This window comes from Terrapene carolina, unplaced genomic scaffold, assembly GCF_002925995.2.
Source record: "Terrapene carolina triunguis isolate 2854851 unplaced genomic scaffold, T_m_triunguis-2.0 Scaffold210, whole genome shotgun sequence".
Taxonomy (NCBI): Eukaryota; Metazoa; Chordata; order Testudines; family Emydidae; genus Terrapene; species Terrapene triunguis.
In genome coordinates, this window is record NW_020664561.1 from 48358590 (window position 1) to 48383555 (window position 24966).

The following is a 24966-nucleotide window of genomic DNA, read 5'->3' on the forward strand; positions in this document are numbered from 1 at the left end:
ATCTTTTCCACTGAGGAGGCAAGCTGCCAGCGTTGCTTTTCTCATGAACAGGAGATCATAGCCAAGCCTGCCTGTAACATGCTGGAAGGATTTTAGGTGAGCTTTTGCTCTATAAGACATGACAGTGACTAGTTAAATCTAGGTTCTAGAATGCAATATGTTTTTATTTAATATGTAACCATTTGTTTCCAATATTTCTACTTGCTGTTGTTAGAATCTTTACTTAAATAAACTTTTGCTCATTTACACTGTAAACATACCTAATGTGCTGTGTGTTAAGTGGAGCTGTGATCTAAGGAGTAACTGGTAAGCTGGGCATACTGTTCCTTTGGGAGTAGTGAATCTGTGAATTCTGTGATTGTTCAGTGGACCAGGGGCTGGACACTCCCGGGAGGTGCTCGGAGGACTTGGGAGTTGGAGTATGCCTGTTGCTAACCAGTGTAGAGGGAAAGTGGAACCTGCGAAAGGCTAAGAAGAGAGAGTGCTTGTGTTGCCAGTGGAGTCAGAGAGTTGACACGGTTCTTCACGCTAAGGGTAGGTGATAGCAAGGTGCCTTACAAACCTGGGTGCTCCTGGAGAGTGTCACAGTCATGTAGCCAAAAAAATAGGAATAGAAAATGCTACATGTCTGCAGTACGGGTGAGTTGATATTTCTGTTGGTAATTGGGCATTTCTTGCTTTTTGTATGTGCAAAGTTGATGTTGCATTAGCATAGCTACATTGATTATTTGTATTTCATTTTTTATAAGAGGGTGAGAAGTTCCTGTTGGACTGACCCAATTAGACTCCAGTTCATACTAAACACCAGAACTTCAAATGAATTAAGGAATTTTGCTTATGTTCTCCCCCCAAGGCCAGATTGAAGAATTTTGGGGCACTGTACACTATGGAAATTGGGGGGGGCTCCTTACCTTCCTTGAGGGACCCGAGAAACTGGACACCTCCCAGAAGCCCCACATGTCTGATTGCCATGACCGTCCAGGAGAACATCAACTATCTAGGGTGCAAAACCTGAGCAGTGCTGCAACCTTGTGTGCAAGGTCACAATGCTACTTATTGAAGTTTGGCCTGCCTCCCCCCCGTCCTCCACCCCCAAATTCTGACTCATGATGGGAGGAGGCGGCAAACCTGGTCCGGGTCCAAATGGCGTCACCTCTACGAGGCAGAAAAAAGGGTCAGTTCCACTCCCCTCCCCCCTAGCCTGAACCTTCCTTTTTCCTCAAGGGTGCATGGGGCCCCCTCATCAACCTTACTCCTCTGGCCCATGACCCCTACCCACCCTTCCCCCCAGGAGCCTCAGTTCTAGGCACCCATGTGAACAGGGAGCCTCAGCTGCCACATCAGCATGTTGAGAGGCCAGCCTGTGGAGTGAGACCTGGGGTTTGTGCTGGCAGCACTCCCATCGACCATGTGACTTGCAAACAGTAATGGAAGCTCTCTGCTGAGTCAGTATGGTTATTCTCAAAGAACTTCATAGCTGCATTGTCTGTCTTATACACTATCATTGTTCCAACTAATAATAAAAGAGAAACTGTCAGGATTAAAACTGCATTAAAAATGTTTGTGTTAAAAGTAAAACCTTTGACCAAGATTTTTAAAAAATGTATATCTAAAAGTAAGCTCCTAAATAAATTTGACCTGATTTTTCAAGTGTGGACTTATTTAGAAGCCTAGTTTTATGCACTCAGGTTTGAAAATTTTTGCCTGAAGGAGTCTTATTTATGACACTTTACTACTCATTTCATTCAGCTTGGAGCAGATAGTATAATTCTAGTGGATGTGTGTAGCAATAAGAAAAATAGGGAAGTATTGATCTCCCTTTCTAGTTCTTACCACAGCTTTGTTAGTGCATATTTGTGTAGCAAACACTGTTGGAGGACATTAAATTTCAATGAAAAAAAGTGTTGACTTCAAATTAGTGGAAACATTTAGGTTTTATAAACTTCTTGAACTCTACACCTTGAGGCCTGAACTACCGTGGTGTCCCTTTTTTAATAAGCATTTTGCTGGCACTCGTGTAATCACCTTGATCATTCTGAAGAGCAGAAGCTGGTGGTTTTATAAATTCCATTCAGCTACAGTAACTTCTCGCTTAACGTTGTAGTTATGTTCCTGAAAAGTGCGACTTTAAGTGGAACCATGTTAAGTGAATCCAATTTCCCCATAAGAATTAGTGTAAATGAGGGGGTTAGGTTCCAGGGAAATTCTTTTCACCAGACAAAAAACTATATATTAAATAGATATACACACAGTATACATTTTAAACAAACAATTTAATACTGTTCACGGCTATGATGATTGTGAAGGTTGGTTGAGGTGGTGAAGTTAGAGGGTGGAAGAGGGTGGGATATTTCCCAGGGAATGCCTTACTGCTAAATGATGAACTAGCACTTGGCTGAGCCCTCAAGGGTTATCACGTTGTTAATGTAGCCTCTCACACAAGGTAGCACGAACACGAGGGAGGGGAGAAGCATAGCAGACAGAGACAGACACACACCTTGTGTGTGTGTGGGAGAGAGAGAGGGAGATGCACACTGCCCCTTTAAGTAAGCTGACCCATTCTTAAGTGCATTGTCTTTTTAAGTGGATCAGGAAGTTGAGACAGCAGCTGTGCCCCAAGCTCTCTCTGTCTCTCTCTGTCCGTGTCCCCTCCCTGCTGTATATGGAGAAGGGGTAAGTGGGGTGCAGGAGTGGGGGGAGGGGGACACCCTGACAGCCCCCCCTTCAACCACTGCACAGCAAGCAGGAGTCTCTGGGAGCAGCTCCAAGGCAGAGGGCAGGAGCAGCACATGGTAGTGGGGGGGAGGGACAGCTGAACTGCCGATTGATAGCCTGAAATTGCTAGCCTGCTGAGCAGCTGCAGCACATGGAACTTAGGGGAGTGGGGAGCTGATAGGGGGCTGCCGGTCCACCCTGGTTACAAGCCCCCACCAGCTAACTGCAATGGGCTGCTCTTCCTGCAAGCAGTGGACAAAGCAGGCTGCTGTCAAACGACGTTAGAAGGGAGCATTGCACAACTTTAAACGAGCATGTTCCCTAATTGATCAGCAACGTAACAATGAAATAACGTTAATCAGGATGACTTTAAGTGAGGAGTTACTGTACAGCTTCATAGGTGAGCATGATGCTCGACAGGCCAAAGGGGGGAAAAAAGAGTGGGGTGGCACCTACCCAGAGGACGCTACAATTCTAATTAACTATAATAGAGCTAGGGGGTGGAGTATTGGAGGTTAAGGGTGTGACGGGATCCCCGGGGTGCAGCCTGGGACTGCTGTGCCTCCTTAACTCTCCAGCCTGGGCTCTCTCTCACAATGCTTTGCTAGTGACAAGCAGCAAACCCCTCCAGGTGCTGTTACCATTCAGTACAACCACGTGTGGAGCCCCGCACCTAGCTGCATGAATCTCAGAGAAAGGCACCAGCCAAATCCTCCACGCCTTGTACCCTAGGAATATACCGTCTTGCACTGCTCAAGACCCTTTCTTGAGCAATGCAAGTTTATTAATTGGTTCACCACTTCATCAATGGAAAGTGGATATACACCAGCCTTTGAAAACCTGAGCAGATTTACCAAGCACTTCAGGCAAACTCACTGTTAAAGATAAACAGTAAAACAAGTTTATTGTTTACAAAAGATAGATTTTAAGTGGTTACAAAATAAAATATAAGCTTGTAGTCTAAACTCTCAACCCTATGAGACTGGGCAACATCTAGATAAAGCAGTTTCTTTCACCCCGCCGGATATTGCAGTTCATAGTACACAGGTTTCACCCTTGAAACCTGGGCCAATCTCCTCTGTTGGAGTCTTCTGAGAGTCCTTGTTGCTTGCAGCATAGGTGGGGGGAGGAAAAAAGGCCAAGCACGAGGCCACTGTGTTCTGTTTTATACCCTTAGTCCATGTGCTTGGAGAACACAAATCCAGGCATGTCTTGTGGCCATTGCTGAGTCAGCACCAGGCAAGGTTAAGCAATTCCCCTGGAGTGGCCTTGTGCAAGTGAGTCATTGCATTGTAGCTCCCTTGCTGGATAATGGCTGTTGATGGTTGTTCAACACCTGTCCGGGTGTTGGTTATCCCCCTGGTTGTTGTCTTTGGGGAGCTAGTATCTGGGCGCTTCCCAAACCCACAACATATATTACTGAGAACCATACAACACAATTTCATAACTTAATATGCATTAATGATGTACATATTTAGATGGAACAGTGGGTTTCAGCAGATCATAACTTTTCCCATGATACCTTACCAGGAATGCTTTATATGCAATATCACAATTTTATATACAAATGATGAATATAGGGGTTACAGGGCGTTCCCCTGGGGGGTAGAGTATCACAAGGGTTATAAAGATCATTCCCTTTCTAGAAGGTAAACATTTCCAGTTCCTGCACTTAGAATCTACACTCTGTAACATAGTAGTTGAAATTTTGTATATATAATGATGTATTGTGGCATATTTAGAGGCACTCAAGATGCATTATCTTCCTCGCCCTTGTATTTTTCAATACTTAGGTAAGAAATCCCTGTCAAAGTGTAAATTTAGAACTAGGGATTTTTAATATGGAAAATTACAATTGTGTTTGTTTTGTTGTTGGAACTGTCCAGAGATCTAATTACAGTTCTCTATTCCCTTTTTCTTTGGAAATGTTGTTACTATTCCAGTTGTTTAGTAGCAGTTTATTCTTATACTTTCCCCTAAAGTATCTAGTGACAAGTCTATTTTAAGCCTTTTAAGTAACCTGAAGGATTGACTGCCTTTAGCAATACTGTCTCCCCTTCCCTCATCCCAAAGTAGGAAGTTATGCAGATTGGATACTTATCAAGTGTTGTTGATGGCCTTACTATGTTTGTTTGACCACTGAGACTTTTTTCGTTACATTTTACCTCAGGTCCCCCCCCCTCCCCCCCCCCGAGCCTCGGGGGGAGGGAACGCGGACAGAGGTAAGGGGGCGAAGGCAGCTGGGGTTCCATGCGCAGACCAGGAGTGGAGCTGGGTGGTGCTCCCTCCCTGCCCCCCATGGGGCTGGCTCAGGCCCCAGCCGTGCTCCCTCGAACATTTCTCTGTGCCCCCTGGGGGGGTGCCCCACAGTTTGGGGACCTCTGCTCTAACCAGTCACACTGTCTTCATATTGAAGGGTGGAGTATTACGTTCCACTAGCTGTCTAATTCCATACTAGTCAAACTGGTTTAGTATTCATAGAATCATAGACTATCAGGATTGGAAGGGACCTCAGGAAGCCATCTAGTCCAACCCCCTGCTCAAAGCAGGACCAATCCCCAGACAGATTTTTGCCCCAGATCCCTAAATGGCCCCCTCAGTGATTGAACTCACAACCCTGGGTTTAACAGGCCAATGCTCAAACCACTGAATGTCTGGAAAAAAAATTAATAAAACATACTATCAGACTCTCTAAAGTTGCTCACAGGTGTGAGTACCAATCTCAGGACAGATTGAAGAAGCAGTGCACAAATCCCAAACTGACTGAGTTCTATACTTGGATTTCACCAATCAAGTGTGAACTCCTCAAGCGCTATAACAAACTTAACATGGAGTCACAGATAGTTCTTTTGGGTACTCTGGTCTATTTTGCCATCCAAGCTTTGCCATTCAAGCTTTCCTTTGTGATAGATGGTCTTTTATCCCAAAAATCACAACAATATTCAGGTTACTTATTGTCGCTTACCCCAGGTCAGTTGCACTTTAGATCCTATACCAAAGACAACGCTTGTAGCCAATCCTATCATAACTTTTTTTCTTAAATTAACTAAAGAGTTATTAACTATTTACAAGGTTAAAGCTGTAAAAATACACACACAAATGAGTTAGTCTTCGTTTCCAAAAGGGTAATAGAAGTTGCTGCAATATGTCCTTTAGGGCTAACTCAGACCAAACAGCTGGGGATCCCTGGCTTGTGCTTAGAAATCTTCTTCCCTCAGAGTTCAAGCACCATAGAGATACAATTCCTTCTTGTCAGGGATTTTTATTCCCTTCATCCAGAGTTCAAGTTGGTGGGACTAGGCCACCTCCAGTCTCCTCTTCATGGGTATGTGGGGGAGCAATCAACAAAGTCTTTGTTCTTTAATGTTTCATAATATCTCATTTGGTTTCAATGGGCCTTCTTCCTGGGCAGAACCCAGCACCTTTTGTATGAAGCCAGCATTCCTAGATTAATTAATGCTCCTTTCCTGTTAGATGACTGACATGATTACAGAGGGTTACAATGCAAACAGTTAATGTAACCTTATCACATGGGGTACCAGATTTATACATGCAGCCTCCTACAAGCATTTCATAAAGTCTAAACCCATTCTTATAAAATTAACATCTATTTTAACAGTACTAACACGCTGGAAACCAGTCTGGTTCACCTGTTATGCATTTGTCAGTGTTCAGGGAGGCCTAGGGGCTTTGGCATGAGCTGGCACCTTGTTTGCCAGCATCACACATGCTCTTTAAAATTTTATCAGAATAACTTTCTTATGTGAAGTTGTTGCCCTAGATCTGCTGTTCTTGATACAATTTGAGACTTTTCAACAAATAAGGTGGTTTGGGCTATAGTTCTTTTACTTTCCTAAAAGTAGAATCAGACTTTTTTTTTTTCCTGTTTGAATTGCTAGAAGCAAATTTCAAGATGTAAATGATACAGAAAACTCTCTTCTTGAAACACTTTTAATGTAGAAGTATATTAACATGTTACAGTTTTTGTATCAAAGGAATCATTAATTAAAAAGAATAACCTTGTAACTTTTATATATTTATGGTATCATTGATAGATTGTTACATTCTCACATTGTTAAATTGAGTTAGATATGAGCCTTCCTTGAGACAGAAGAGCCAACTCCTGAAGAAAGTCTCATGGATTCTTGTACCGTGAATCTAATGTTCTCCCTTTTTCCCCCCCTCACTGCAGGAAACACTCCGTTACATCTTGCTGTGATGTTGGGACATAAAGGTTGGTAAAACTACTTTAAGTATCATATATTCTCAGATTTCTCTCAAGATTTTAGGGAAGAGAAATGATTGGAAAAGTTGAAGACTTAAAAAAATAGACTTTAATTGAATGTGTTCAGTTACAAGTGCGGAGGCTTCCAGGAAACAAGAGGATACATGAGAATAGAAAATAAACTTGAGAGATTGGGGGTAAAGATGTCAAAATCAAGGTGGCAGGAAGGAGCTAAGGAATGAATGAGAGCAGGTTGGAGGTCTTTGGAGACAGGAAAATGAGGTATAATAGGTGGGCATTCACTGGGCACTCTTCTGAGAGTCTAATAAGAGAATAGATGGAGAAGGCTTTCCTCTTCTTACAGAGCTATCAGGAAACAGTGAGATCTGGAGGGTCCTAGAGTTAGAAAGGTGAGAGAAAAGAGGCACGACCAGAGGTGCTTTTCCATCTTCACCCTGAACGAAGACAGGAAGTAGCCCTCCTGGCAGGTGGGAAAAGGTGCTGCCATTTCTTCTCGCATAGCTAAACCCCAACAGGAAGAGGAGGGGCGGTTGAAACAGGTGGGCTGCTTCATGTGAGTTGGCTAAGCAACAGAAGCTAGGGTGTTTTTCCCAGCTGGCTGCTTGTGTACCAGAAAGCAGGAGAGAGGGGAAACTCTCATTAAAAAAACAAAACAAAACTAGGGAAACAAAATCAAGGACCAGCTGAGATTAATGCTTTTGATCATTTTCAGGTAGGTTGGGTGAAATTAACCTTTTAGTTGTTGTTGCTTTAAAATCGCATTATACGTGTATACTAAGTGTTGATACTAACATCTTAAGATGTTAGTATGTGACAGGTAGCTCCAAATTTCTAAGGGAAGCTTTTTATCAAAGTTTTCCCATAAATAGCATACACTATATATTAAGATAATCTCGGTGGGATAAATGGGTGTTCACCCCACCTGTTTCTAGATAGTTATGTCCTCTACCATTTTTTGAGTAAATATCAATGTAGTTCGGCAATTTTAAATTTAAATCAATTTTTAGAGTCTGATCTAGGTATGTCTTTTAAGAAGATTTTTTTTTTTTTTTTTGGTAGCTGAACACTTTTCAATTAAGCTTCATATAGAAGTCTTATTGGTACAAATAGTATCTGATATTTCCAGATTTCAGCTATATTAAGTAAAGCTGGGTTGCATTATTAATAATCAATACTCCATGAATGTTGACTCATCCTCACAAGACCCTTGTGTAGGTAGGTAGGTATTGTCACCGTTTTAAAGATTGTGACTTGCCCAAGGCCACATAGCAAATCATAGCATGAATTAAACTCAAGAATGCATTGCTTTTAGCCTTGTGCTCTGTCCATTAGATCATGATTTCCAGGATCTCATATACCAGGTGACTGCATAACTTTACTCTTCTTTGGTTGGTGTTTGTATAGCACATCATAATTGCACCTGTTTGTGGTACTTAATAATTTAAGCTCATGGAATGCTAATGGCAGAGAAGCCTCAGAAACATAGGTCTCAGTAAATAATGAAAGCAAAATTAAGGGTAGAAAGTAGAAGGAGGAGGCTGTATGAACTGTGTGACCATGCTATTGAAGTGTGAATGCGTTTAAAAATATTTTTTCAACTTCTGAAAACTAAGGGCAAAATTATAGTTGCTCAAATTTCATTTTTATATATGTGCTAGATGTGTCTAGTAGCTCTTCTCAATACATATACTGCCTGTAAATGACTCCAAAGTGTCTGTTGTAAATAATGAGACATGGCAAATGTAACACATTCAGCCTTTGTCCATTTTAAAGTATATATTGCATGATGGCTATCATAGTTCCAACCAAAGTGGAACCAGACCCCTTTTAAGAGCATTTCTGCTTCCCTTTTATTTTGGATGTTAGGGGCATTGTAGTAGAACTGGAAAGAATTCCTTGTCAGGATGCTCCCTTTTGGAGCATAAGACCAAGAATATGATTCAAATGACTTTTTAGCATTGTGCTGTCACTGGGACCCTCTGGAATTTTTCCATTGAAACATTTATCATAGTTACTTTGGCATGCTTCTGCTGGTGTACCAGTTAAACTCTTATATGTAAGAGGTGGGTACATGTGATTCTTATCTCCTAAGACTGCTTTTGAGGCAAAAGGATGTGCTCAACACATCAGCTAAGTGAACTCAGAGAAATCTCTTTTATCATCCAGAAGTGACAGATGTCTTTAGAAGTATAACCATCAAGAACATGATAGTATGCCCATTGGGAATCTGGCTTTTAGATCAATAGACGTTAGAGGCACAATGCAATTAATCTTTCTATTTGTGTACAGTCTCTGCATCTTGAGTAAATGTAAAATCATGTTTGAACAACATCTGTTTGAGGAAACTAGCTGTTTGGTTTTAAATTAAATTGGATATGCTCTCAATCATGAGATGCAATTTCAAATCTCAATAGCTAAGCAGGATTGAGCCTGGTCAGTACTTGAATGGGAATGTCCAAGAAAAACCTCAGGGTTTTAGAGACAGTGGTCTGGGTAATTCAGTAGATTTCACAGTTCTCTATTAACCTATGCCCTATTATAGCTTTTGAGGAGAGAGAAAGCTATAGTCTTGACAATTTCTGGTCATCAAGGGTGACACACTATTTTTGTGAAACTGGTGCATTGGAAACTAGGCCTGATTTGTGAGATGACCCAATCAGATCTGGCCAGAGAGAGAGACTTGGATGATGTTCACCTCCAGTGGCTCTGCCTGCATTCTGAACACCACCTGGAATATGAGACTTTGGTTCCTGCTGTCACCCCCCACCTTCATGTCATTTTTCTTTCCCACCTTTTATCTTCTATTGTATTTTGTGCCTTCTCTTTAATAAAAGTGTTAGCTGGCTAAGTCTGTCTGTCTCACAGCAGTGCAGTGAGCCTAGGACTAGAGGTCAGCTAACGGCAGTGTTTTAAACAGCCAGCCTGACACTGGTGCAAGTTTGCCAAATCTCAGAGTAGCTGATAAGACCGGTGTTCTGCCAATGTTTCTCTAGCAGTCAGATTGCAAGTAAGTCAGTACCAGAGACAGAAGCTGCATTTTCTGTCCTTGCTGTTGTTTTGTGTTTGTGGGGAGGTGGGGGGAGAGGAAGAGAATCTGGATCAGAGTTTAACAGCAACAGTTCCAGCCCATCTCAACTGCTTTTCTCCAGAAAGGACAGTTATTACCATCTAAAAGACTCACAAGGTTCTTTTCCCTATAAAATCCTGACAGCTGAAGGGAAGAGGAATAAGGGTTATTTTTAATGACCCCTTACAGAATATTTAAAGGAAACTATAGTGTTTGCTGTAAATAAATATTACTACTTGTTCTGTTACAGAATGTGCACACTTGCTTTTGGCCCACAATGCTCCAGTAAAGGTGAAAAATGCTCAGGGATGGAGTCCTCTTGCAGAAGCCATCAGCTATGGAGACAGACAAATGAGTAAGAAATCTTAGCTGATTAATTGGTTGATGTAAACAGAGGTCTTTCTTAGCCTAGGAAATGAAGTCTGTTTAGCTGACATGAAGAGTATTACTTGGCACCTTGTGTAGACAAAGACAGTGTTAGTTGGTTGTTAAGGCCCCCTCTAAGGTTGACTGCAACTAGTTAACATTTATTTAGATAAATGCTATTGCCTTTGTCTACCCTGGATACTGTGGTGTTTAAAAATGTTAGTTAACTGTTAATTAATATCTCTGCTAAACACAGTTTCCCTAGTCCTGATAGCACCAGAGTGGTAGTAAGCTAAACTGTATTAAAGTGAAGACAGAAATTTAGTATGTTTAAGACCTTGTTTTTCAGTGGATGTAAAAACAACAAACTGACCTTTTCTAAATAAGAGTAAAATCGTAAGCCAAGGTAACAATGTGATTCACTCACGTTCTGCTATTTCTTACTGTAGACCATTGGGACATTTTAATGCCTCTTAAAAGTTAATCAACCAGCTATGTGTTAAATATCTCAAGTGCAGTTTCTAGTTGTGATTAATGGGAGGGAGTGTGTGTGCAGATAACATGTAACCACTGCCAGTGGGATACTACTTTTGTCTTTGGTTCTCTGCTGACCAGGGGGACTAAGTCACAAGCTGTGTTGAGTGAGTTACTTATCCATTTTGCTCTCAAGTGAAGCAGTAAGGATCAAAATTAGCCCACTGCCACCTGTTGTTAGATGGCAGTTAAGTACTTCATTATTTGTTGTTTTACTGCTTCTCATAGCACACAACTTAATGTTTTGCTGGTCATTTGTAAATACTACCAGCATTTTAAACACAGGGCATTCCTCTGTGCTGAGGCTTTCTCCCCATAGAAGTAAATATTAATGTCTTCCACGGACGCATGTCCAGTAGTATGCAAGCAAAAATGGGATGCAGCTAGAAGTGTTGCCATGAACTTACATATACTGATTATGTTGCAAAACAGGATTACTGAGGCTTTCTTGCTGCTGTGATTCAAATATAGCTATATATAATTACATATTTAAAATGTCTGATGAAACAGACACTTGCTTACATTTTTCAATATTTGAAAAGCTCTGGAAAATGAGTTCCTGTCCTGAGGGGTTCACAATCTGAGCAAAATATTTGATTTACAGTACTCTTCTATTTAGTTACAGCACTCCTAAGGAAGCTGAAACAGCAGTCCAGGGAAAGTGTTGAAGAAAAGCGACCTCGATTATTAAAAGCCCTGAAAGAGGTAAGCTTAAGGAAACTGTTGATAAATGACAATTATTCTTTTATTATGTTGACACTGATCCACACTATCATGTGCCCTGCTACTCTCCAGGAGAGCCCATTTCAAACCAGGTAACCCTTTGAGGAAGTATGTTTTCTTTGCCTTGAAAGAGATCCTGATCACCACATGGTGGTGCAGATGATCTCTTAGTGGGGACATGTGGAGGCAGTACATTTCTAGAGTAAAAAGTACTGTGGTAAGGTAACTTCTCTCACTATTAAATTTTCAGAGATTCTTTAGTTAGTTAATCTAAATGTGCTAAATGCTGGAGTTATACTTGAGGAAATCAAATGCTTAATTTTAAAGTTACTCACAGGAATTGACATTACTTTTCATTTGGCAGGTTCAGAGCCCTAATGAATCACTGGAGTGTCGTAGTTTATACAGACACACACAGTGTCTGGCATTTTCATTGTTCATTTTGACTGTCACTAGTGCACTGGTTCCCAAATTGTTGTTCATTATCACTCATGGTGAAGTGGCTGGTCACATATGTTGATTATTTCCAATGGTTCCATAGTGTTGCAGTATTAAGATATAGCCAGTGCTTCCTAATACTTTTCTATGTAAACAAACTGATGTGATTGCCCCAGCAAAGTTGTGGTTGCAAATAGGTGGGGAGACAGTACATGCATCCTGAATGGGAGAGTGGGTGGTGCATGCTGTGAAATAGTTTGTGTCCCTCCTCTTGTTTATTGGCTCAGTTTCATAGCTTCATGTTTTGGAGCACACATCTCTAGGGATAAGAAGAGAGCTTAAGCTCTATGCCCGGTTAGTCCTAGGTGCTCTGCGGAAACCGCCTAAAAGTGCCAACGAGGCTTTGGGACACAGGAGTTCCTCCTCCACTGTTATAACAATTTCTAAAAGCTCAGTTTATGTAAGGAGGAATTATCCATCTCCTATGGTTTGCAGTAATTAAGCCAGGGCTTTCAATGTGACATAAAAGTTAGAAGGATACTTATTTTGTATTGGATTAGGTTTTTAAGCTTCTCTCTTTTGGAATAACTCTATTTCTTACACCAGATTTTGTTTCTGATATGCTCACCTCTTTCAGCTATCAGTTTTACTACATGTAACATTGAACCTTTTTTCTTTTCCTTCCCCCTTTCTGTCAGTGCACTCATAGCAGTGAGTTTTTAGCCTAGTCTTTCACTTAAATAAATGTACCTCTGTGTGCAGCTGCCTAACTCTGCCTGTGCACAGTAATGCTTTCCCCAAAGCAGTAATATGAAACTAAGGCCTGGTCTACACTATGGGATTAATTCGGATTTAGCAGCGTTAATTTGAATTAACCCTTCACCCGTCCACACAACAGAGCCATTTAGTTCGAATTAAAGGGCGCTTTAAATCGATTTCTGTACTCCACCTCGACGAGCGGAGTAGCGCCAAAATCGATTTTGTTAATTCGAATTAGGGTTAGTGTGGCCGCACACCACCGAATTAATGTGGTTAATATTAATGGGGTAGTGTGGCCGCACACCAACGAATTAATGTGGTTAAAAACAGAATTAATGTGCTTAGTGTGGCCGCGCACAATCGAATTTATACAACCTGTTTCCCAAATTCGAATTATCTAAATTCGGATTAATCCCGTAGTGTAGACATACCCTAGGATTAAAAGATTCTGTCCAGTTTCAAATTGCTGCTGCCTGTGCTCTTGTTAGAACACTAGCTGCTATAAAACATCACAGGTGCTTTCAACTTCCCTTGGGTCAGTGGTAAAATGTGGAATGGCTTGTGGAAAATAGGGGGTTGAGTCCACATCCATTTAAAATCTGTATCTGTAAAACAGATCTGTGCAGTTTCTCACCAGCCCCAGTGAGACTGGCAGACAGTCACTAAGGTTACTTGGCCCTCCAGCTAAACCCTAAATCCCACAGCTCTAAATGTCACCAAGCCATTGTCTGGTGATCCAGGATGATCTGACCACCACAGAAAGGAAAGGGTCAGGGGGAGGGAGGAGAAAGGAAGAAAAGAAGCCAGAGAAAATATCCGAGTACTTAAACTAAATACTGATATATCTCTTGTATATCATCCACAGCCAAAATCTTTAGTCCTATTTCCCCATCTGTTCTCTTACCTCTCAAGCTAGTCCAAAGTTTCCTAGGGAGACAGGCCCCATCCTGTACCAAGTTTTCATACATTTGTGCCTCTCCTCCTGCCTGCCCCTTTCTGGAACTGGTCCTCCTCCTCCTCCCACCATTGGCAGTTCTTCAGCCGCCTAGTCTTCTTGGCTGCTGCCTCATCTTCTGTCTATGGAATGAGCTGGGTCTGGTTTATATAGACTCGAGACCCCTCCCACTCCTGGCAGTCTCGGAGAGGATTAGCTAATTGGAGTCATGTACTTAGTTTTTTTTTTTTCCCCCTTGAATGATTGCAAATAAAAGAAATTCAGAAATATAAGCTACTAATGGGCAGTTTAGCCTCTCAGTTTGTAACTTCATCATATTCACTTCGCTCTAGTTGGAATCAAGAAATGTTAATTTAATTGTTTTTCAGATGATGACATTGGAGGAACGAAAGCTAGATTTTTTTTTTTATTCAGTTATACCCTGTCTTCATTTTATCTAGCCTTTCCCAAGATGACATTTGCATTTCGCGTGTCTTCCCAGAAATGTTAAACAGCTGTCAATATGGCTAATGATACATTCATATTTTTTTCACAGCTAGGTGACTTCTATCTAGAACTTCACTGGGATTTTCAAAGTTGGGGTAAGAACTATAATACCTACCTTTATGTACTGATAGGTGCAAAGAAATGGAATCTGTAGTATCCCCCTAAAATTAGACTCCAGCATTGCTTAAAGAAAAAAATTAAACCCCACAGAGACCTCCCTTCCTTTTAGATGATGTGTGCAGAATTTCAAAGCCAATTTGCATGGAAAAATAAGCACCTGCTGAGCTATGAAAATTTGTTGAGCAGATGTGCATATAGCAACAACTTGGAGTGTTGCAAAGTAAATTGTGCTCTGCCTGTTGAGCTGACACCTGCACCTTTCTGTATAGGTGTGCAGTATCTGAAAGGGCCAGACAGGGTGGGAACCAGGCCTTCCTAGAGTGGTGATGCTGAGGCCTGATTCACAATGCCTTGATATGTCAGTCAGCCTTTGCCTAGGAAAATAGGAACCAGGAGTATAGCCAGAACTGCATTGTGGTTCCACCACCAATCTCCCACAATGGTGAGCAGCACGATCTTGAGTGGAGTGCATCCTCTAATGGCTTTCCCAAAACCACCCCATTCTGCTAATCTAGGGTCGAACCCCTCTTTGTGTAAATCCAGTTTCATAAGAATAAGACATCCTGGACAGTACGTTTCAGAACAATTATTCCCCTTCTCAGTAGGTTCAACTGACTGCAATTTGTCCTGTGCCTTTATAATGCCACTCAGAACATTGTGGGGCATTTTTAACCATTAACTGTTTTACTGCAGTAAAAGAAATGATGCTTTTAAAAATGCAGTAAGCTGTGTTATATCTGTCTTCTCACTTATTAATATGATAGGACTGTCCTGATGCCCAGTTTCACTGCTGGTTTAATGTTCACTTGAAGTTTTAGATATGCTACACTATGCACTTTCCATTTCAGTGGTTTCAATACAGTCTAACTGTAACTAATCTTTTTAGCCAATATAATAGAGACATAAAGGAAATTCTGAGATCATGACTAAAATATAAGTAGCCAGGAGGCAAATGGTTGGGAACCTGTATCTGGTTCAGTTGGCTTGAGAGCATTTTAAGCTGTTGTGTGATGCTGAAGGCAATCTATTTCACTACAGGGTATTTGTTCATTTTTCAGTTCTTGATTGCAACACTGTAATTTTAGGTACAATTTCAATAAAAGTGTATTGGGCATAGTTCTATACTTAAAATATAGCAATATCTGAAGATGGGTGAAATTTGCAGTGTTTTATTAAATGTATATTGCTGAGATAGGGTCTGTTGCGCAGAAGTACTTAAGAAATATAACTATGTCTTGTTCAGTATTAATACTTTTCTTTTACACATATAGTGCCTTTACTTTCCCGAATTCTGCCTTCCGATGCGTGTAAAATATACAAACAAGGTATAAATATCAGGTAAGCACTGGTTTGTACTATTGTAAACTTAAGTTAAAACGAAGTGTTTATTACTGAACTACAACAATGTAACTGAAATATCACTTCTGGTAGTGGTTTGAAGGCTATAAATCAGGGGTGGGCAAACTTTTTGGCCGAGGGCCACATCTGGGTGGGGAAATTGCATGCAGGGCCATGAATGTAGGGCTGGGGCAGGGGGAAGGAGTGCGGTGTGCAGGAGGGGGCTCAGGGCAGGGGGTTGGGGTGCGGGAGGAGGCTCAGGGCAGGGGGTTGGGGTGTAGGAGGGGGCTTAGGGCAGGGGTTCGGGGTGCAGGCTCCGGCCCTGCACCGCTTACCTGGAGAGGCTCTAGGGTGGCAGTGGCGCACAGCAGGGCTAAGGCAGGCTCCCTGCCTGCCCAGGCCCCACGCTGCGCCACTCCCAGAAGCGTCCGGCATCACGTCCCTGCGTCCCCTGGGGGAGGGAGGCAGAGGGCTCTGCGCGCTGCCCTTGCCTGTGGGTACCTCTCCCAAAGCTCCCATTGGCCGCGGTTCCCCATTCCCGGCCAATGGGAGCTGCGGAGGGCGGTGCCTGCAGGCGAGGGCAGCGCGCTGAGCCCTCTCCCCTCCCCACCGTCCCCCAGGGGTGCAGGGACGTGGTGCCGGCCACTTCTGGAAGCGGCGTGGGGTCCGCAGTGCCACGGGGGTGGCAATCCCGCAGGCTGTAGTTTGCCCACCCCTGCTATAAATGGCTCCAGCCTTTAGAGCTTTCCGAAACAGTGTTATGCTTGCATGATTTTTTTTTTTTTTTTCTTTTTTTTATAGAAGGGCAGTCGGGGGAGGGTGGGGAGGAGGAGGAAGAAGTTGCACATTGTCCTTTTTAAAAACAAAAAAAGCCTCTGTTTATTTAACAGACTAGAACTGCCTTGCAAATAACTGAGATCTGCATTCTGAGCTAGTTGCAAAGGTTTAGTTCTGTTCAAATTAAAAATTGCTTTATGTAATGATTATGTTTCAGGGGTCTCTATGGAAGTGAATCAAACAAGCATTTACAATTATTCTAATACCAAACAGGAGTGGGATATTACTGTTGACTGTACTTAACTCTATCTCAGGCATAATTGGGAGTAATAGGATAAAATTAAGGGAAGAAACTTAGTCAAGGAAAATCTGTAAATCGAGAGACCTATTGTATAACAGTGTTTTGTGGAATGTAGTGAAATGCATTATAACTTGTCCTGTCCAGTTCAAGTGACAAAGCATCAAAGAACACTCTAATGGGAAAATCTCTTTTGACGCAGGATGCACTATATATCTGAGTAAATCTTCTCCACTTATCGCCTTTTAGATTCTTTGATGCCTAATCTAAATTCTTATTTGATTCAATTCTGTAAATGCTTGCAAAGGCAGCCTAGTATGTTTTTAATATCTTTGGAATAAGTGTTTTCTGATATTTCTTGTGCATTGGAATGCAGCTTTCTGCTCTTCTAGGTGTTAAAGTTGGTTTTCTTAAAAGTCAGCTCAGATGATGCTCTTGACTAACAAGTGTTGTAATTACTGAAGTGCTTCTGAAACTTAACTAGACAGTGATAACTATAACTTAAATTCAAATGGTTGGAGAATGAATTCTGGTTAGTTTCTTACTGAGTCAGTTCCGGGAACAAATAGTTCAGTTGTACCTGACTATCTGTCATGTAACACATTCATGTCTCAGTGAGTCAGTTATATTTTGTTCAGAAATGTGGCTGCTCTATAAAACATCAGTGGCAAATGTTACTATAACTTCAGAGAACAAATGTTCAAATTCTGAGAGGCAAGAGTTATAAACCATTTTGTTTCTACAACTTTTCCAGCCGAGCTCTTTAATTAGCTGTAATATTCTTTGTTGGATTCAAGTGTCTCTTCCCTTTAAGCTCCAAAATCAAAAAAATCAGAATAATAAATTATTCAAAGAAACTGCTGCTCTCTTTAAAGCTTTTAACACAGAAATATGTTCTGACTTTTTAGGTCAGCTCTCACTGAGACCAGTCTGAGTCTCTTCTCTGCGCACATGCTACTTGCATTAATGGTAATGGGAGTTGAGAGTGAATCTACATGAGAATACCCTATATTGTCTTGAATTTAAAAGATGAATAAATGGCATAACTGATTTTAAAAATATTGCTTAAGAACTAGTGGCTGTTAGACTAAACAAATCTGGTTGGTGGCTTTAGCTGTCTGTAAAAACACACATTTTGGAGGCAGCCCACAGGAATTATATCAGGGGAAAACTTCATGCTCCACTCAACTCTTAATTTGACAGGTAGAAGTATTCCCTATGCCAGGGGTCGGCAACCTTTTAGAGTCTTTGTTGATACACTCTAATTTAAGGTTTCACGTGCCAGTAATACATTTTAACATTTTTAGAAGGTCTCTTTCTGTAAGTCTATAATATATAACTAAACTATTGTTGTATGTAAAGTAAATAAGATTTTTAAAATGTTTAAAAAGCTTCATTTAAAATTAAATTACAATGCAGGGCCCCTCAGACCGGTGGCCAGGACCCGGGCAGTGTGAGTGCCACCGAAAATCAGCTCGCGCGCCACCTTCAGCACGTGTGCCATAGGTTGCCTACCCCTGCCCTGTGCCTATGCTGCTGAAAGTACAAGAAAATAAATAAAAGGCTGGAAATAATCTAGCTAAATATGACAAAAACAAGGCAATGCAAAGTTCATTCTGTTACTGGTCCTCTTCTCAATTTGGGCCAGATCCTGATACCATTACTCGCAACCTTGCTGAAATCAGTGAAACTGTTCAGTAATCCTCGTTCACACTGAATAACACATATCAGAATGTGGCCACTTATGTTTAGGGAAATTCCTCTCAGTGTATTTGTATGCCAGGTAAAATCAGTCAGTATCCTGATACCATGCAGTTTTGAGGGCAAAAGGATGCAGTGGCAGCTTTTCTTAAAATGTTTTCCATTTGTAATTCTGCTATATTGATACAATATGAAAGGAAAGCATTATCTTTTGCCATGAAAGTAACATAAAAATCCCCTGAACTGTATTTGTAATGTAGGACTAAGTCACATTGAATTCTGTACATTTCGCCACATTTATATAATTGAATCCCTATACATTTTCCTATGCATTTGTGCCACAACCTTAGTTTGCATTTATACAGATATCTTTACTACATTTGGAATTTACTGTATAAGCAAAAAGTAGTAATTTGTTGCCTATTTATATAAGTGAAATTTGCAATAATAATTATATTAAAACACAATGAAAATGTAGACTTTACTATACCATTTTTGGGGGAAAAGCAATGCTGTTGGATGCTAATAGAACTCATTTGTGTATTTGAACATTTCTGGATAATTCCTTTTGCAAAGGTGCTTTACCGTGGGTATATTTCCACAGGCTTGACACAACTCTCATAGACTTTACTGACATGAAGTGCCAACGAGGGGATTTAAGCTTCATTTTCAATGGTGATGCAACACCCTCTGAATCTTTTGTAGTTTTAGACAACGAACAAAAAGTTTATCAGCGAATACATCATGAGGTGAGCAGCTGCATATATACACAATGTTAAACATATTCCCTTATACCTATATGTTTTCAGTACTAATGAAATACTTACATTAAATGTGTATTCTGCTAAAAAGTCAGGTTCTGTACCCAACTTTAAGCTACTGTTCACATGGATGGAGATGCAAAATCAACAAAATGGGGCAAGGTGCTTTCAAATAATAACTTTAAAGCTTCTTAACTGATTTTAGACAGCTATCTGTCCCTTTCCATGGAAACAGAGAAAAATTGGAGCAGAGTTGTAAACATATCGCCACTGAAGTTAGGGACGGTGATGCTGTTTGTTTTGTTTGTTTGTTTTTTCCCCCCTTCTTCTTCCCCCCAGCACCAGACAAACTGTTTGAATCTGTTTTTTCCATTGGTGGTATAGTAATGTTAAACTAATTGAGAATGTACCCGTACATTAAATTATTAGTACATTTGGCTGGCACAGTTTTAGACCATGTGCCTCCTCCTGTAATACCAATTGTATAAGGTACTATGATGCCAATGTTATAGGACATTTTTTGAATAATTCCAATAAAATAGCTACTTCTTGAAGCATCCATAATTTTCTGGGGGAGAAAAATTGTCCAATTAAAAGGATAAGACTTATTCATGTACAGTCTGCTTGTAAAAATTAGAAAGTTTAAAATAATCAGTAAGTACTGTTCAGTATTTTAGGATTTCTTTTGCTCCAGGAATCTGAGATGGAAACGGAGGAAGAAGTTGACATTTTAATGAGCAGTGATATTTATTCAGCAACATTATCAACCAAATCAATTACCTTCACGCGTGCCCAAACAGGATGGCTTTTCAGAGAAGACAAAACAGTAAGTCTGAACAGAGCCTCTCTGTCTTATCCAGCCCTTTCTTTATTACTGTGTTCAAAATAGCACTGGCAGATGGTGTTAATGCAAAAGAGGAGAGTAAGGAGTGTGTGTTTGTCTTCAACATTTTTATCATGTTAAATCTCACCTCTCTTTGAGTTGTAAGCCATGGAGGAAGAGGGTTTTTTAAGTTCATGGTTGAAGCAGAGTCTGTGCCAGATAGTGAAGGCAGTGTAAGCAGTGTAGTTAAAGGATCTATGACCCATTGTGAAGAGACAGGAAAGGGGACAGAAAAGTGCAGTATTCCACAGTAGAAGTAGAGAATGAACAAGAGATTATGAAGACCTGAAGTCGGAAGTAGGGGAATAGGAAAATTCAAGATCTTGTAATGAAGACTTGAGAATGAAGATGTTTAAATATTTTGCTATAGCTTGGACAGAATCAGTGTTTAGATGCCACAGTAATAGTTGACATATTAAAACAGATAGATAGAAACCAAAACAATGGCAGAAAGCATATTAATTCCTTTTCAGAGGATTGGATGAAGAGAAGTCATAGCGGTTATTGTTCAGGCACTCGTTTTATTATCTCTGGCTAATGAAGACACTTCAACTTAAAAACTCCCAAAGGCTATTTCTGATAGCTGACAGCATTTGCTAGGTCCCCTGTTAAACCACTCCCCTCTTGCCAGCATGCAGTTTTCAGCCAGTTTTTGCTTCTCCTACCAGCTCCCCATTCAGGGCAAGCAAGATGATAGGTGAGGCAATAATCAGCTGACCTAGGTGCTCTGCCCATTCCTCTGACATTCCAGATCCTAGACAGCAAAGGCAGATACAAAGATTATGCAAAAATACAACTTTATTAAAAAATGTTTAAAGCATACAGTGTAGAAATCCCATGGGGATTCACCTGAAAAATGCAACAGTTAAGTCAGCTTAGTCAGCAGGCACCCAGAGTACGTTGGTGTACTAACTTTAACTGTGTTCTGGCTGATCATTTTTGAAGAAACACCTGCTAATTTGGAACTCTGAGTAGAAATTGAGCTCAATATACTTTATGCCCCTGTGTCTTCCGATTCCACCGAAATCTACACTAGACTGCATCATTGTCAGGTACAGACAGAAAATACAGCTCACTGTATTTGCACTTCGACAAGATACATTTAGAGCTTGCAGAAATCTACATTAATTTGAATTAACAAAGGGAAAAAACCCAAACTCTCTCTACAATTGTTACTGCTCTTACAGCTGTAGAAACTGTGAACATACAGAATGCCAGTACCTTACACTTGTTCGGGTTTGATCATCTCAAAGAGGATGAAGCAGAGATATCAACAGTGGTCAGAGACATGGGGTTGGGGATTTACCTGTGATGTTGGAGATGACCTACTCTAGGATTATTTAGTGCAGAAAGGCAGATTGGGAGGGATGAGACTAAAATTTGGGAAATAAGGACCTGATCCTACAAGCTTCTTTATGTTCCATTGAACACAGGAGGTGGTGCTCAGCATTTCATAAGATCAGGCCCTGAGGTATTAAAAACAATTAAAGGAGTTAACAAAAATTGTGTGGGGCTACTATTTCTTCTCTCATTCTACAAGAATAGAGGCACTCAAAGCTGTAAAGTAGAAAGTAATACCATTTATAATTTTAAATTACTAAACTGCATACAGTAATACCAAGAGTAATGGCAAATAATTTCAGTGTTTTTTTTAAAGGATTAGATAAAGTAACACTTCCTGCTATGCAACCTAGACACATGGAAAATCCAACCTGTCTGAGAGGTACTAGCGCTCATTTGTAAGGCAATGAAAGGAATGTTTTTTTCTCCTTAGGTATAGATATACTGCCTGTTGTTCTCCTGTGTGGGGGAAGATATTTGCCTTCTTTTGAAGCATTAGGTGATGTCACTCAAAAGTTAGCTCATATCTGACCATGTTTTTCTAATTTTTGCTTTTTCCATTTTATGAAATGTAAACTCTAGGTGCAAAAAATAAGTCATATGTATAAATATCAGTTGATACAGTCAGCTGTTCTAGAACGTACCAGCCACAGAAGAAGAAACATGTTTCCCCTTGCCATCTTTAGATTAGCTCTTTGGGAAATAAATAGATGTTTTGTGCTAATGTAAGTTTTTATCCCCAAAGAAATCCTGGCAAGGGCAGCCAGTGTTTCTGCTGCACTTTCATTTACATTGTTGGAGGTATTCAGTGTTAATGAAAGTGCTCTGTCAGTACAAGTGACTTAAAGTATAACATTCATTCTTATGTTCTTAAATGTATCATGTAACAGAGTCATTTTAGTCTTTGAATATTCCTGATTTAAGTTATTTTACCGTAGCTTTTGAGTTCATTAATGTCAGATATCTATCTTACAGGAAAGAGTAGGAAACTTCTTGGCAGACTTCTACTTGGTCAATGGACTTGTTTTAGAATCTAGGAAAAGAAGAGAACATCTCAGTGAGGAAGATATTCTTCGAAATAAGGCCATCATGGAAAGCCTGAGTAAAGGTGGTAACTTGATGGAACAAAATTTTGAGGTATAGTTAGCTTGTTATCTACATCAGTTTTATTCCAGGGAATGTTAATCTTCACACTTGATACCTAAGAAGCTTTATAGAAAAAAAAATGTTTTCCCTCCTCTTTTCTGTATAAATCTTAGTTTAAAACATCTGAACTGGTTTATAACTCTAATCAATGTGGTCTTTCCCCTGTTAAATTCCTTCTGATTATACTGAATATTTCAGTGAGTGATCCCTGGATCTTTCATGATGGCTTTTACTATAAGGTGGAGTTCTTTCTGGCTGACTGAATCAGAATAGTTTAGTTTTCTATTTGGCAGGATTTTTTGGTTCTAGTTTAGAATGTTGCTTTGAAGGTCATCTTTTTGTTAGTGCTGTTCCCTGCTAGAGCACTTTATAGAGATGGCTGGCTGATTTTACCCAAGACCTGGCTTCTGAATGGTCCCCATTTTAAGTACCTTATCAAGCCAATTAGTTAGAACTTTGGGCAGGATTAGCCTTAAAATGTAGTTTCCCTCTTTTCTTCATGAACTGGGAAATTATTCCCCAAATAGTTAAACTGCTGACTTATAGTCTTCGCACTATCCTAAATGTTTGAATGTACTTTTGTGGTTTTAGTCTTTGTCTCATAATTTTCAGGCAAACTTTATGCATTCCAACTTTTGTGGCTTACACTCTTTTTGGTTAAAATGTGGTAACATAAGGAAGGCATGGATATCACTTTACTATCTTGAGCTAATTATAGTTACTTTCAATGGATAACAAATATTTCACTGATCATAATGTAAAGAAAGCAAACTGCTACATGAAGTCAAAGCATGAGGAGTTCAACTGTGTGGTGAATTGATTTAATATTTTCTATTTGTCGAGTTTTTGTGTGTGTTAAAATCATCCAGCATAAAATGACTGAAGTGATATTATGCTTGGGGGGAGGGAGCAGAGGTGGGGGAGCATTGGAATTACTTGGTGTTACCAATGTGTAACGTGTCACAGTGGACTTGCTGCTTGGGGGATTTATTAGAGCAGCCAAGCAACTTACTATTTTTACATGGATAGTGAGCTCAGTGTTAGTAAGGAATGACTGTGCAGTTGTGCCAGGTTGTGCAAATTACAGGGGTGTCTTTCTGGACCACAGTGCTTCAGAGAATAGGATTCTAGTACATTTTTATTTGTGTATATATTTGTGAATATAGAGCCAAGATTTTTTTTCCAAAATGTTTTACGTCAGATGCCTGTTTCTGAAATCTTGCTAGTAGATATATATATATATATACTGGGTTTTGAGAATTTACTACCAATTTTAAAACCTTTGCCTAACTTAAAAATTATACATTCAGTTCCTGAATACATATGGTAATGGAGAGTAGCATCCCTCCACCACCACCACCCTGGAACAGGGATAGAGATCCACAAGCAATGTTTTAGCAACCTTCAGGCATGTCCAGTTTCCATTGGAAGAGATTAACCCCAGTAGATAGAGACCGCTCAAATCCTACAATAAATGTGGTAATTTATTTATTTGGAATGAATGACACTTTTACATTTAATTTTCATTAGTTTTCTATTGCTTGAGCAGGCACTTAGATTGGTGATAATAGGTGATTTTTTTTTTTTTTTTTTTTTAGAAAGCATAAACACAGTAGAACTGATCGAGGAATAGATTTACCTTCTAAAATCAGCCTGACTGTAATCCATCTAATCTGACACTTGAGTGCTACCATAAAATATTGGGCAAGCATTTTGGATTCCTAATTTAGGTCATAGTGTGGTGTGTGCAATGATGTTCTGTTTCATGGTATTAAATAGACACTTTCTTTTTGCTAATGGAAATAACCTGGTTTGGTAATGTTATCTGCTTCTGTCTACCAAGTAAGTGACTCTTGCAAGTCAAGCTTGAAGTTCATTTGCAGGACAGTGTTGAACGCTGATCTTGAAATATGCTTGGTTGAGTAGAGAAAATGTTTACTTATCACCTCATAACTGTTGTTCTTTGAGATGTGGTGTTCACGTCCACTCCAATCAGATGTGTGCACGCCGCGTGCATGGTCGTTGGAAAGTTTTCCTTTAGCAGCTCCTGTCGTGTCGGCTGTGGAGCCCCTGGAGTGGCACCTTTATGGCGCTCAATATATGACCCTGCTGACCCAACCCCCCTTCAGTTCCTTCTTGCTGGCTGCTCCGAGAGAGGGGAGGAAGAGGATGGGTATTGGAATGGACGTGAACAACACATCTCAAAGAACAACAGTTACGAGAAGGTGAGTAACGGTTTTTTCTTCTTCGAGTACTTGTTCACGTCGATTCCAATTGGGTGTCTCCCAAGCTCTACCCTGGAGGTGGGGTTG

At 40.4% G+C, this 24966-nt stretch overlaps 1 protein-coding gene across 1 annotated transcript; it reads left to right on the forward strand.

The window, feature by feature from the left end:
• Nucleotides 1–459: 459 nt before the first annotated feature.
• On the forward strand, nt 460–24261 carry LOC112115934 (ankyrin repeat domain-containing protein 13C-A). Its single transcript, XM_029912327.1, has 10 exons — nt 460–534; nt 6908–6949; nt 10279–10383; nt 11548–11633; nt 14339–14384; nt 15681–15747; nt 19128–19272; nt 19979–20110; nt 22484–22645; nt 24253–24261. The coding sequence occupies exons 2-10, from the start codon at nt 6934–6936 to the stop codon at nt 24259–24261; spliced, it is 768 nt and encodes a 255-aa protein (XP_029768187.1). The 5' UTR covers nt 460–534; nt 6908–6933.
• Nucleotides 24262–24966: the final 705 nt, after the last annotated feature.

Bases quoted from the DNA above. Each gene is read 5' to 3' on its own strand.
- LOC112115934 (XM_029912327.1), top strand. The intron at 11,634-14,338 runs GTAAGCTTAAGG...TTTTTTTCACAG, and splicing joins TATTAAAAGCCCTGAAAGAG to CTAGGTGACTTCTATCTAGA. The intron at 15,748-19,127 runs GTAAGCACTGGT...ATATTTCCACAG, and splicing joins AAACAAGGTATAAATATCAG to GCTTGACACAACTCTCATAG.